Genomic DNA, 15,379 nt, shown 5'->3' with positions numbered 1-15,379 from the left:
AACTTGAGCTGTAAGTAAAAATTAGGGTTTTGAGATCTAACATTTTACTTTGCCGATTCTTCTCCTTGGTTCCTTTCTTAGAAACCTTAATCAATCAAACAAAGAAAGGATTCAAAGTATGATTAGTTTAAGATCTAAGAAACAACTGAATGTAAAAGATCTTAGAGATAGAAGTGGTTGGCGGCGGCTAGGGTTTATGATGGTCTCCGAGTTGGTTGATCTTGAGCAAGATCGTGCTGATAACGTGTTCTAATCCTAGTGTTCTTGCTTAAGAACTAATCGAACCAGAGAGAGAGAGAGAGAGAGAGATCGGATGCTTTGTTTGTGAAAGAATGAGATGTGTTGTCTTATTCCATGAGTAATGAGTTCCTTATATAGGATTACATAGCTTGAAGACCAAGTCTAAAAACTTGGAGTAGGGAACAAGAAACTTAGAGTAGGGAACAAGTAAACCTAGAACATTCCATACTAGACATCACACAATATTCATAACATAAATCATATTCGCCATTGCCTCATCTTAAAAAAAACCAAAAACGTTCCAAACACAACATGACGTAGTTATTGCATAGTTTTATGGAAAATATTTGAATTATACATTATTTTATAACTTGCATAAAGGCATCTCCAACTCTACTCTATTTTATATTCTAAATAAAATTTTGGAGTAAAATAAGCTTAAACTTCACTCTTATTTTCTCTTTATTTATAGAGTAAATGTTTTACATAGTTTAGTTTATATTCTTTTGAAGAATACAGCTCATTGTTATTGCCGGAAGATGATTCATCCTCAACCGAAGAAGATGTAAGAATCTGTTGCCTCTCATCATGTTTGTGTTCCTATGCATTTGGATCGATGAGCATTTCCTATATCTCAAAGTCTTGTCTTTTTTGTTATTTATAATGAAGGGAAGAGCCATGATTCGCCAACCGTCATCAACGCCTTTCAGCTGATATGAATCTCACTGTTTCTAGACCTCTCAGGTTTGTTTGAGACAGAGGTAAACAATACATTTTTTTTTTTGAACACCAGGTAAACAATACATTCTTGTCTTCATTTACCCTGTTTCAAGATTGTTATTTTCTCACAACAAAGATATGTTTTACTATGTGCGCTGACTCAGACAGTATCAGAGAGGCAGATAAGATTCATGTCAAATAGGTTAGCCACTGATGTTTTGGAGAAAATAAAAAACAATCTTCATGGAGATGGGTTTCTACGTACAGAAAAAAACACACAATGGTGAGAGTCTTTTGCTCTCTTCTTGCTGTCTTATCTGTTACTTGAGAAGTTGCAAGTAATTTAAGTGGTGAGAACTGATGTTGCTTCAGTTAAAAGCGATCCGAGGCAAGGCGGGTTATCATTAACGGTGCAGGTATTTGAGATAATCCCATCGCTGAAATGTGATTGAACAAAGAAAACCATATGGTGATCCAAATCTATATATAAACAGGTAAATATTTGTAACAATTAATAGGTAGCCTCTACGTATATCTTTCTTCAGTGGTGACCTAAAACAGCTTCTTGTTTTTTGGGTTGGTGCAGTTGTGTGAGAGATTATTAAAAGAATTGTATGCATCATCCCAAATATAAAAGCAGAAACAAATGTTGTGATTGAAGATTTATGTAAATAAAAAGCTAATTACTAACATATTTATATGAATAAGATTGGTACAGCCAAAAAGAGTTGTGCATAACAACAGTAACTAAGCTTGGATTTTGATAAGGAGAGTGAATAATGATGAGAACATCAATTTTGCTCTTAAACAAGTGAACATGAAGAACAAAGGGTTGTTGCTGCAAAAGCAGACAAACCCACCATCTCCTCAATGCTTTAAACACACACAGCAAAAAGAAAGACAGAAGCTAAATACTACAATATTACTCAAAAGTCATATTAGTTAGATGATGTTAAAACAACAAAGCAACTAAAGAGAGAGTCTAAAACTAAAACAACGCAGCAAAACAGAGTCTGGAACTAAAAACAGATGATATTACTAATAGCTCATGTTATACATACCACCATACTATTTAGCTCATCCTGCAAAAAAGAAAAAAAAAACGAAAACGTTAGAAGTTTTGTTGGGAGATACTATTACAAACTACAAAACATATTAGATTACTATACCTCTAACACTGGGGACAGGAGGGATAGGTCCACCTCCATTAACCATAGTAGCAGCAGCTCTCTCAGGATCTTCCGAAGTCCAAAGCCAAGTCACGTTGGCACAGTCGTAGAAGCTTAGTGACGGGGAGCTTTCAGGTAGGGCCAACATCATAAAGGTATCCCTTCTCCATTGGTTAATCGCATCCATCACATGATAGTTTCCAGAAATGACCAAAATGTTAGCCCTGCCGGCAAACGATTTCATGATGATCTCTCTGATTATAGAAGTGGCAGCTTGATCTGAGAAAAAAAAAATGAAAACAGTTCCATAAGTCTCGGTCCAATCCCTCACACTGCAAAACACATGTCAAGTTCAAAAGTAAAGAAATCAGACCAACTGTGTAATAATAACTTAAAACATTGAAATCGGCATAGAATTATGTCTTAAACCTGCCAAGTCACGGCCTGGACCTCGAGTGTGGTAATCTGGCATGGGTGAGAGTTCGATATCATCAGGGAGCATGGCAATGGCTTGATGTTTGTCTCCAGTGGCAGTTCCAACGGCAGTCAGTTTCCCCTCTATGAAGAAATCAGGATTGCATCTTTTGAGGGCAGTTTCAATGCTCGTTTTGAGATTCCGGAGATCGTAGCCATGGGGAATCCAATAATATTGGTAGTCCCAAATCACAGCGACACCACTAGTGGAGGAACTCATATCTCCTGTGACATTCAGACCAAAGAAGAATCAAAGACAAAGAAGCTAAACGTTCTCACTAGAGAATCCAAAAAAAAAACCCTAGATTTCAACAAATAAAGAAAGTCAGATTTGAAAGGCGGATAGATATATAAGTTTATAACCCATACACTGAGGAGAGCATTAAAATCAACGAGAAAACAATAATGTATCTTTGTCACGGACCAAACACATCTGAACAGAATCTAGAAAGAGTAATGCGAAGATGAGAATCAAATGGAACAAAGAAGAAGCGAAGATCTGAGGTTTAAAGAGTCACGCTTACTACAGAAGAGACCTGGACGAAGAAGCAAGCAGAATCGCTGTAGACGCAAAGATATGTTTTTTTCTTTAAAAGGCGACTTCGATTCTTGACAAGCATCAGCTTTTTGGTTTTTATTCCCCTTTTTAATTTAATTTAGGCTATAGACACAAAGATATGTTCCACGAGTGGAATGAAAGAATCATTAATTAAAAATATTTCGTTTCCAGTAACCAAATAAAAACTCGTGTTTTACCAAAAAATAAATAAATACAAACTCGTGGGGGAACATTCTAAATTTCTAATCATTGAAACCACACTTTAGATTTCTTATTGGTTGGACATCAATTTCACTAGATCCTTTTGGGCCTTTGGCACTAAAACATTCTCTTTTTTTTTTTTTTTTTTTTTTTTTTTGTCAGCTGCCCATCTTATCTAGATCAAGTGGTGGTCCGACGAGCCGAGTCTCCGTGGAGTCTCTCCATCTGACCGGGTCTGATCTATATGGGAAAAAATGTATCCTCTCTTTCTTGCTTCTTTAGCTAGAGCATCGGCCCGTCCATTCATGTTTCGAGGAATATGAGATAGTCTCACATCCTCAAAATCTTCATGGAGGCCCTGGAAAATCCCGATCTCTGTCGCGAATGCTGGCCACTCCTCAGGATTCGTAATCATGTCCACCAGATCTGTGCAGTCCGTCTCGAAGCTTATCGTGGTGATCCTCATGTTCTTCATACATGAAGCTGCCCAGAGTAAACCTTCCATCTCAGCGTGAAGTGCTGAGAGGCTCCTGCTACAAGCCCTCTGTCCAAAGGATACAGAGCCCATTTGGTCCTTGAAATTCCACCCTAAGCCACTAACACTGCCATTATCAATCCATGAAGCATCAATTCGGCAGGTAGGGATTCGGGGTATCCAAGGGGGCACTGTCTCCACTTCTGAAGAATGGGTACCGTCATGTTCCCCCTCTTCATCCTCCTTTTCGTTAGCCGTCCTCCAACATTCGGCCTCGAGTGTCGCATGTTGAAGAGTATCCATCGGGGATACGACTTTCCCATTGAAGAGTTTGTCGTTCCTCGCCTTCCAGATGTACCAACAGATCCATGGGAAGGTATCGAGTTGTGGTCTCAAGGGAGCCACCTCTTTTGTCTTCCAAAACAGAAAGTTCATGTTTTGGTATATAGATATACTCGGGAAGTAACCCGGAAGGGACAGATAGTCCGATAAAGCCCAAACCTGCAGGGCTGGGGGGCACTCAAAAAGAAGATGATTAATCGACTCCACTGGGGCAGCACATCTAGGACAACTCCTATCGGTACCCAGGTGTCTATAAGTGAGCCTCTCTGCTGTTGCCACACAACCCGAGAGAGCTTGCCACAGGAAATGCTTCATCTTGCTTGGAGCTTTTATCTTCCAAACATGGCTTAGAAGACACGTGAAGCTCGGTTCACTAACCACATCCTGTGTAAGACTCCGTTTCATTGATTGAAGTAGATCATAACCGGTCTTAACTGAATATACTCCTGACTTAGTATGGTTCCAAGCATAACCATCTGGTAATAGGGAGCGAGAGGGTTTTACCCCAAGTATCAAAGGTATATCATCAGGATGAAAGAATTCTCTCAAAAGTGGTATATCCCACTCCTTGGTATCATCCTTAATAAAGGACTGAACCAGGAGCTGGGGGAGCCTGTAGACAATATGTTCGGCAGGTCTCGGTGGTCGCGCCCTTGAATCTGGAACCCAAGGCTCACTCCATACTCTCGTATCGTTGCCCGATCCAATTGTCTTCCGTAAACCCGAGAGGAGTAGAGGTTTTGCTGCCATGATACTACGCCATCCATATGATGGTGAGTATGTCCGTCGATCTTCTAAAGGAGAGGTGTGATGATAATACCTTCCTTTTAGAACTCGTGCCAGTAAAGAGTTTGGGTAATGAATTAATCTCCACAGTTGTTTTGCAAGAAGCGCTATGTTGAAATCGTGGAAATCTCGAAAACCTAGTCCTCCCAAATCTTTAGGAGTACAGACTTCGTTCCATGCTATCCAATGTAAACCTCTGCTGTTTTGTTTTGAGCTCCACCAAAAGTTTGAAGTCGTGCTCCTGAGCTTATCAGTAATACCCTGTGGAAGTAAGTAGCATGACATAACATAAGTCGGGACTGCTTGAGCCACCGATTTAATCTGGACTTCTTTTCCTCCTTTCGAGAGAAGTCTCGATGACCAATTATTTGTTCGTCCAATGAGCCGATCTTGTACAAAAGAGAACACTTTCATCTTCGAACCACCAATTTGTTCAGGTAATCCAAGGTACATCCCCATGCCTCCTTCAGAAGAGAACCCTAACGCTTCTTTTATATCTTTTTTCCGAGAAGACTCCACTCGGTTTCCAAAGAACATGGAAGATTTTGACGTGTTTAATCTTTGGCCTGAGGCTTTTCCATATATGTCGAGAATGTCCATGATCTCTTTGCATTGGCTTAATTCTGCCTTGCAAAAGAAAAGACTATCATCTGCAAAAAGGAGATGGGAGACCCTTGGGCTCGCTCTTGCAACCCGAAGCCCAATAATCTTCTTCTCCATTTCTGCTCCATTTAGGAGTGAGATCAGTGATTCGGTGCACAAGATAAACAAAAAAGGGGAGAGAGGATCTCCTTGTCTCAAGCCTCTCTTTGGTAGGATTTTTCCCCTCGGTTGCCCGTTGACTAAGACTTGATATGAGACCGACGTGACACAACACATAATGAGGTCAACTAGTCTTTTATCAAAGCCCATCTTCTCCATCAAAGCTGATATGAAATTCCATTCCACTCTATCGTAGGCTTTGCTCATGTCTGTTTTGATAGCCATAAAGTCTTGTCTACATCTCTGGTTTGTCCTCAAGGCATGAAAATTTTCTTGTGCTATTAGGATGTTATCCGTGATCAAGCGTTTGGCTACAAAGGCAGATTGTGTCTCTGAGATCAAACGCGGAATAACCCTCTTCAGTCTCTTGCAAATTAGCTTAGATATAATCTTGTAGCTAACATTACAGAGGCTAATGGGTCGGAATTCAGACATATCCCGAGGTTTCTTCTTTTTTGGAATGAGGCAGATATTCGTTTGATTCAAAGCAGGATCGAATAGGCCAGTCTCGAAAAAGTCTTGTACAAGTTTAACTATATCTTGACGCATCTCCCGCCAGAATCTCTGGAACAATCTACTCGTCATGCCATCCGGTCCGGGTGCTTTATCCGGGTTTATATCAAAAAGGGCTTTTCTAATTTCTTGTTCTGACGGTTTCTCTAAGAGTAAACCATTGTCAGCCTGGGTCACCTTCACTGAAATGAACCGCAGGGAATTATCTATCTCTGATGGTGAGGAAGTAGAGAAAAGATCTCGAAAGTATTGAACAGCCACGTTCTCCACCTCGATCTCTCTCTCTACTAGATTCCCATGTTTGTCTTTTATACTGATGATCCGATTTTGGGCTCTCCTTTGCTTGGTGATGCCATGGTGGAATTTTGTGTTTCTATCCCCATATTTGTGCCATTGGTCCCTACTCTTTTGTTCCCAAAAAGAGTTCTCTTCTCTAAAGGCCATAATAAGCTGTCTTCTTAGATCCTCCAATTCTTCTGTTGTAGAGTTTTCATCATCTTCGGCAAGATCTATTTTATTTTTTAATTCTTCAATCAAGACGGCAGAGTTTGTAGGATTATTCTTTCTCCAAGAACTGATTTTATTTCGACATGAGGTAACTTTTTGATGAAAATTCCGAACTGGAATTACATCAAACTGTCCCCACCCCGAGGTTACTGCTTCTTTAAAGCCTGGTTTTCCTATCCACCTTTTGTCAAATCTGAAATCTAAAACATTCTCTAAACAGGCTAAACTAATTTAAATGGACTACTTTCTTTTTTTTATTATGAGTTGATTATGGTTTAGGACACTTTTTTTTTTTGACACTATGAGACACAATCCGCTGGAGGAACACTTTCACAAAGAAAGATGAATGTTTTGGACAGAAACATCCTTGATGAGAAGAAATTGGAGATGTACGTACTTGTGTTTCGGATATATAAATCGTAACTTCCTTTATATGTAGTTGGTTTTTTGGTTATTCTATGTTTTTTATTTTTTTATCCCACTTTATAGTTTTATTTATTTTTATCTCAAATTCTAAAATATAAAAAATCAAAATAGTTGTCACATTAGATTAGATATCGAATTCTCTATCTTTTAACATCTATTTTCATATATATATATATATATATATTATATCTATCTTATTAAAATAGAAGTACCTTTTAATTTTGTTTGGCAACATGAATTGTAGAGTTAAAAAAATTAAAATGTTGTTTGGACACAAAGATAACATATATAGTAGGTTGGTCTTATATTTTTCTTTAAATTGTTACTATAGAATTGTGCAATATTATTTAATTTGCTATTATTATTCATTTTGATAATTAGATTATTTGTTGGGTCATTGTAATTATTGGTTGTTTTATTATAATTATTGGTGTTTATAGTTTTTATATAATACAAAGGTAAAAATATATTTCTCTCGAACAAGATTTGTTGTCCATTAATACGATAGATATGTCATTATTAATTTAAAATTATATGGTTACAATATCAAATAAACAACGCAAAAAGTATATATACTAACATTAGTATTTTTTTCGTATTACAAGTACATTAAATACAATAACAAAGAACGTGGATATACTTTATAAAATCCACTAATTTCCAATTTGGTATAAATTAATAATGTTTTTATAAGTTAAAGTAAACATCCGCCCAGTCGGGCGGGTCAAGATCTAGTATATATTATACATGAAAAATGTGGACATGGATACCAAAATGTGAATGATAGAGCAATAGATTAATTGTGGTTATGGACACTAAATCTTGGAAAAAAAAATTGTAGATGCATCAAACTAGGATAACTAAATTTATTGAAAACCAATGAATGAGGCCTAAAGGCGAATTTTGATGGATGTGATATTATTTGTGGATAATAGAATTTAAACTATACGTGGACATAGATATCAAAGTGTGGACATGGACACTAAAACATTAACATACATACTTAGACCAAGTTAGATCCACACTAATTACATATATTGAGAGTTATGGAATGCAAGACCAAATGAAAGTAGGTGTATTCAATTCTCTTCTTTTAACATCCACGCATATATATATATATACAAAAAATGTGGACATGGAGACAATAGATATTTACAAAAATTATGGACACAAATTAATCTACTATAAACCCGTGTACCCATTCTGTAATCACAAGGATATAGATTCTCATAAGTTAGCTATGATAATGAATAATGCTTAGCAAGATTCACAGTTTAAATGTACAATAAGGTTTCTTACCAGCACCAAATCTCCAAGAACTTGCTAACAGCTTTATAAGTACGGTAAACAGAAGACAAAAAAACAAACCAAAATTCCATTTGCAAACACCCCAGCTGGTCGGAACTCTGTTCTTCCAGGAACACCAAACTCATCCACAATGCTCTGAAGATGAAACTGTTTTAGCATTTCTCAGCTTTCTTTTAGTACTCATCCACATCTTTTGGAACACCAAACTCATCCACAATGCCCACAATGACCTCGGGTTTGTTCTTCCAGGAACACCAAACTCATCCACAATGACCTCAGCATTTCTCAGCTTTTCTTTTGGTACTGAGATGCAACTGTTTTAGCTTCTGCAAGGGTAACATTCATGTGATGGCTATGCTCATCTGCAACTGCGTCTTGCAGCTTCAGCTCCTCTGTTAAAAGGTCCACAAACTGCTTCTCAATTTCCTGTTTGATCTCTTGAACATCACCTCCACAATTTGTCCAAATCACAAATCAGACAAGGAACATCTTCACAGGAGAATACAAGAGCCATAATAACTATATGACTAGATACATAAACAGAATGGTAACGTGTTTGAACACATATAACTATCAAAGAAACACTGACAAAGTGACAAAATCAGGCTTCAGATGGGATAATTAATGGCTACCTAAGCTTCAATTTCCCATAAAACTCATAGAAGTCTAGACTCAGAAGACATGAGAAAGATAAAGATGGCTCTTCGTGGTGGTCGTGGCTGACGGAGACTCTGAGGCGGACCTGCGACATGGTGGGATGGGATCTTCAAATCGACTTTGAAGAACAGGCCATACTGCCATAAACAAAAACAATTATTATCAAATCCAACATTCAATAAACCAATCCACATCTGTATCCACTACCCCCTCATCAATAACCACCACAATCTCTACTGTGATATCCACGGCTTTCACCTCCGTATCTCCCACCCTCATGTCTTCCATCTTGCCATATCCACAACCACTGTATCCACACTCATGTCTTCCACCACAGCTTCCCCCATATCCACAATAATCTCCACTGCGGTATTGCGTCTCCACCACAATCCCCATATCTCCCTCAAGCTTCAAAAGCTCACCGTCTCAGCCTCGATCTCAGTTCGAACCTCTTTAACGGATTAATTGCTTTAGTCACCGGAACTGGTTCGTCGGAACTCACGTCTCCTCTATAACTTCACTGAATTCTCCAAATCTCCTCCGTTCAAGTCTAGAAAGCTTGCCGCTCTCGGCTTCAGTGTGAAGTCGCCTTCTTCATGGCGATTATATTGTCGCCGCCGGTTAAGCTTGTGAAAGCCAAGAAAGATGGATTTGGAGGCGACAGAAGAACAACCAACCTTCAATGATGCCATTAAATCCGTCTTCAGCTCGATAAAGGTCTCTATTTGAAAAAAAAATTAGGGATTAAATTTGAAAAAAAATTAGGGATTCAATGAAAGGTCAGAGTTTATGAATTGAGACAATATTTGGAAAATTTCTATTTTTTGGGTTTTGTTTTCTTAATTTAATGAGATTGAATTGGAGAGAAGGTATCAAAAGTGAAGGGGAGAGAGGTGAACAAGGGAGAGAAAGGGTTGGAGAGAGTGTAACAAGAATAAATTATGTCACTAGGGTATTTTGGTCTTTAGCCAATGAGAAAGTGTGTGCCAAGCACAAAGTGTCTAATAATGTTAATATAAAGACATAAAGTGTCTCTAGGAGTAATTTTTTCTTTTATTATCAACATCTGAGTTTTATTAACTCGAAAACAAGAGTACATAAGCAAGGTAAAGTTGACACATTACAATGTGTTAAAAAAGTAGAGCAAATTGATAGAGTTTACAAATTCCTTACTCCTTTATTGAACAGAAAAAGTGATCACAAAGATGATAAACGAACAGCTTTGAGCTTGACTCTGGCTAGACTTTCATGGTGAGCTTCACCTTGGTCGCCGATCTTATGGCGATCGGGTTAAGATGATTCATGGCGTTAATCTACAACAACATCAAAGCATCCCCTTCTTCTTCAATCCAGCTTCCTATTTATACATCGTCTTCTTCGTTCTAAAAAATTCAATGACAAACATTCTCCAATGCTTAGAGTCTTTCATTTACTCTATTTACTGTCTATGTTAGCTTCTGCATGTGCCAAGTAAATAGTAAGATAGACGATGTCTATCAATACTCCCATCAACCAAAACAAACTTACCTCAAGCTTCCATGAAAAGAAACCACCATCCTTATGTACTTATTAACCATCGTGTAGCTCCATTGAGATGAAAGCATGGCAAGTCTATATGCCTTGAACGATCCAGCTTCAATCTCTAAACCTTTCTGCCACTCTAATACGCCAACAATCTCTTATGAACAATTGGAATGATTCTTACTTCTCCAGCAATGCCAAACAAACAAGAACTCCTCAAATGACTAAGCAGAATTTGCACTTGCTTTGGTCTAACTTTTGTATTTGAACATCCATGTTTTGTACCACTTCTTGCATTTCTGTCTTTGTTTTATCATATAATTCCTTAATATATCAGTGTACATATTATTTATATTTATCTATGTGCATATTGTTTATGTTCCTCACTTTTTGATATGTTATATTTGTGTTTTGGATTTATATGATGCAATTTGTATATGAATATTAATCATATAACCCTAATTGATTTGATAGAAGCATTGATCATGGTTTATGACGCATACTGAATCTGATCACTTGACTGATTGAACAATAGAAACTACAAATTGCATTTAATCTCTTAACTTAAGTACCAAGACTCTACAATTAAGGAATCAACACGTCAAAACCCATCAATTTGGTTATTTTCGATCAGCTTAATTTTGAAAGTTAATATTGTTTTCTATATGTTCATTTCTTAATTATATTACTTTCCATCATTTTGAAATTGAAAGCTAAAAGTTAGGGATTGGCAACTAAAAATGTACCGACGGTATATATTTGTCAAAATGTAAAGTTGAATCCCATATTATCAACATATAAACCCTAAAATTTGCAATAATTTCTTGTTGATTTTGAAAATTAAAAAATATTCCACGTTTTAACGCGGTAGTATCCTAGTAAATTAATTATACGTTAAGCATGGCAAACTATTTTTTTGTTTCTCTTTAAGCATGGCAATTTAGAACGTGAAAAGACATTACTTAGAGCATCTCCAACTCATAACACTATTTTGTGTCAAAACCACACTATTTTAGTGTAATTTTAGCACTAAAAAGAGTTCTTCTCCAACCACAACACCAAACTTCACACTAAAAATTATTTTATAATATTATATGTATTTATCTTTTTATTTCTCATTTATTTATTTGTAAATTTTATTAATAAAATAACTGAATTGTATTTTAGTGGAGTGAATAGTGTTTTAATGTGATGAATAGTGTCACACCAAATTTAGTGTGAAATTATAGTGTTGCACTAAAATAGTGTAATTTTTGCAGTCCTTTTAGAGATGATTTTGGTATAAAAACTACATTAAAATAGTGTTTTGCAGTCCCATTGGAGATGGCCTTACGATTTAAATCAACTCATCAACACGATTTTTTAAATTCTCTACTATCTTTGTTACCAAACAAAATTTATTTTTTTTAAAGACTTTTAACCCTATTACTTAAGCATATAGTACCGACGGTATATATTTGTCAAAAATGTAAAGTTGAATCCCATATTATCAACATATAAACCCTAAAATTTGTTTTGGTATAAAAACTACATTAAAATAGTGTTTTGTTTGGTAATAGGGTTAAAAGTCTTTAAAAAATTAAATTTTGTTTGGTAACAAAGATATTAGAGAATTTTGTCTTTTCTTTATTTAAATGATAGATTTAAATATTTAATGTCATTTCCTAAATACAACATTATAAGTAAATTATATAATATAATTAATACGATGAAAATTATATATTTTATTGTTAAACTACTAAATACAACATTATAAGTAAATTATATAATATAATTAATAATATATTTTATTGATATGATCCTCATACTTAAAATGTTGTATTTACTAGTTTAATATTTTATGTTAACTTAATTTTTTTTTTAATTTTCTATCAAATAAGAAAAATTACTACCTTTTTGTTGATAAATATTTGTGCTAAAATTATTTATTTAATAGTATTATGTATAAATAATATATATTTCTTATTTTTATTCTATAAAATATTACTATTATTAATTTAATATGTTTACTAACTATTTAAATAAATAAAAAAATACAAAATAGCCTATTTAGAAACCGAAATATCGTCTTATTACATTAAAGTCAATATCTAAGCATATAAAGTAAAATTCACAAAATGTTATAAAAGATAAATATATTTATAGTTTTTGGTATATAACTGGATAAACAGGAAACCGACGGTATATAAACTGAATTAAGAAATGAACATATAGTACCGACGGTATATATTAGGGTATATATTACTTTCCATCATTTTGTTTTAGCTTAAATTCATAATAAATTTATATAAGTCTTTGCTTACTCTAATAAATTTGTTTTCTTCAAATATATTTCAATTACACATAAACCAATTACAAATAAAACTGAAAAGATTACATTATATAAACATGGTCAATTTCTCACCATCTTATTAGATATAATATTTATGACTATAACTTTTAATTTTCTAACATCTATAAATTTAAAATAATTTTTAGTCAATCACTCCGCGCGCGCGGATTACAACCTAGTAAATTATATAAGACAAAAACTCGTCTGGAATTTCTTTGTAAATACTAAAATGTTTTGATCTAAAGTTGCAATTTTTGAAACCATCTTAAAACAAATTGATTGCTTTGTAAGTGAAGGATGTTGACGGACAACCAAGTCCTTAGTTCGACATCGACTTGATTTTTTTACTCTAATTCTCTTCAAGCTCTTATTTGCTCCAAAATCTCCAAATTTGTTCAAAACATACCTAGATTTGTAATTAAAAATAACTTGAAATTAATATAAAGGCTTTAAAAAAGGATTTACATCTTGGTCAAAACTTGTAAAACCATGATATATCAAAAAATTATCTTCCAAGTTCATCCATGAAATCGAAAGATACTGGCCAAAAGGTTAAAGGATAATTAGTCGAGGAATTCATTTCGTCTGCTTCTGAGCAGGATGCTTACCTTCTTCTCCTGCCTTAATAATTTACTAGATTTTGACCCGCGCTTTTGAAGCGCGGAATATTTTACGATGAAAAATTTCACTAATAATTTAACAAATATTTTGGTTATTTTTAAAGAGTGTGTATTTAAAATATTTTTGCATTTAAATCAGTATTTTTAAATTCAACCCGATTGTGATTATACCGGTTAATCCGGAGATCTGACAATTCAATTTATGTTTTTAAAATATTCATATTAAAAATCACTAAAACCCGAGACTAACCGATTGAACTGATGGATGACCGATATGTAATCTAATTGGATTTAAATTGTAATAGTTTCATAATTTGTAATCTTATAATCGAAATTTTAAAGTTCACTATTTTGCAATTTATGAAATTATGACGTTTCTACAAAATTTTAAAGAGAAAATGATAGATATAAATAACTAAGATTAATTATTGTATTATTTGGAAACATTGATAGTAGTATAAAAAAATATATGTTTAGAAACATTGATAGTAGTATAAAGAAATAAGTATATTGTTTGAAAACATGGATAGTAGTATAAAGAAATGAACATTAGTGACTTAATGTATGTTTAACTATAAACTATAAAGGTGTATTTAATTTAAAAACTTACAAATAAATGTTAGGTCCAATATAATGTTTCTGTTTTAATAAGATATAGATGGCTTCTGAGTTGGGTTTTTTCCTTGCTTCTGGGTAAAATGAAAAAACTTCTACTAAAAGGAAAATATTTTCATATTTCAGATATACAACTATCTGATCTAATTATTGACTATGGACAACCTATAAAAAGGAAATATAATCCATAGAATAAAATATCAACTATTAAAGAATTCGACCATAGAATTAGTAGGTAGAACTAGGGTTCATGAACGAGTATGTTGTAGTCCTGGCTTTATTGACCAGTAAAATTTATATTTTTTTCCTTGAATCTCGTTTTCTGTTAATGACTATTGTCTGTTTTGTAGTAACACAAAGAATCTGCACAAATTTACTCTAAACATGTTTATATTATATAACTGAGCAACATTTCTCATTAGTTTAAAACTATAACTTAGTAACATTTCTCATTAGTTTTTATTACACATAATTTCTATAGTATTACACATAAGAATCTCTTCCCTTGGGGTAATTAAGCTGTGATAGCACCTTCTAGAGCTTCTCCTAGCTAGTGAGCATTTTTCATTAGCATTTTCATCAAATTATCACACATCCACCCCTCGTATCCATCACCACAACGTTGCAGTGTATCAAGTTTTGGGTTTATAATAATTGGTTCTAAAAGATAGGCATATTTATGGTTCCAAAAATAAAATTGGTCGGAAAGAATCTGCACAAATTACTCTAAACATGTTTATACTTATATAACTGAGCAACATTTCTCATTAGTTTAAAACTATAACTTAGTAACAATTCTCATTAGTTTTTATTACACATAATTTCTATTAGTATTACACATAAGAATCTCTTCCTTTGGGTAATTAAGCTGTGATAGCACCTTCTAGAGCTTCTCCTAGCTAGTGAGCATTTTTCATTAGCATTTTCATCAAATTATCAGACATCCACCCCTCGTATCCATCACCACAACGTTGCAGTGTATCAAGTTTTGGGTTTATAATAATTGGTTCTAAAAAGATAGGCATATTTATGGTTCCAAAAATCAAATTGGTCGGAAAGATAGGCATCTATTACACTACTAAAAGGAAGATATGGAGCTCTATGAGAGCAGCCACATCACTTAATTTAATCGGCCAATAGAAAATAAGATCA

At 34.5% G+C, this 15,379-nt stretch overlaps 1 protein-coding gene across 1 annotated transcript; it reads right to left on the bottom strand.

Annotated features, from left to right (window-relative positions):
- Positions 1-1,865: 1,865 nt before the first annotated feature.
- LOC108818889 (uncharacterized) lies at positions 1,866-3,244 on the bottom strand. The gene is made up of 4 exons (XM_018591839.2): positions 3,140-3,244; positions 2,559-2,828; positions 2,130-2,408; positions 1,866-2,042 (listed from the first exon to the last, which is right to left on the bottom strand). Exons 2-4 carry the CDS (start codon positions 2,821-2,823, stop codon positions 2,038-2,040), a joined length of 549 nt encoding a protein of 182 aa, XP_018447341.1. The 5' UTR covers positions 2,824-2,828; positions 3,140-3,244; the 3' UTR covers positions 1,866-2,037.
- Positions 3,245-15,379: the final 12,135 nt, after the last annotated feature.

Source organism: Raphanus sativus, chromosome 8 (assembly GCF_000801105.2).
Source record: "Raphanus sativus cultivar WK10039 chromosome 8, ASM80110v3, whole genome shotgun sequence".
In the NCBI taxonomy this organism is placed as follows: domain Eukaryota; kingdom Viridiplantae; phylum Streptophyta; class Magnoliopsida; order Brassicales; family Brassicaceae; genus Raphanus; species Raphanus sativus.
The sequence above is the reverse complement of the archived record's forward strand: the minus strand, read 5'-3'. Positions and strand labels throughout refer to the sequence as shown.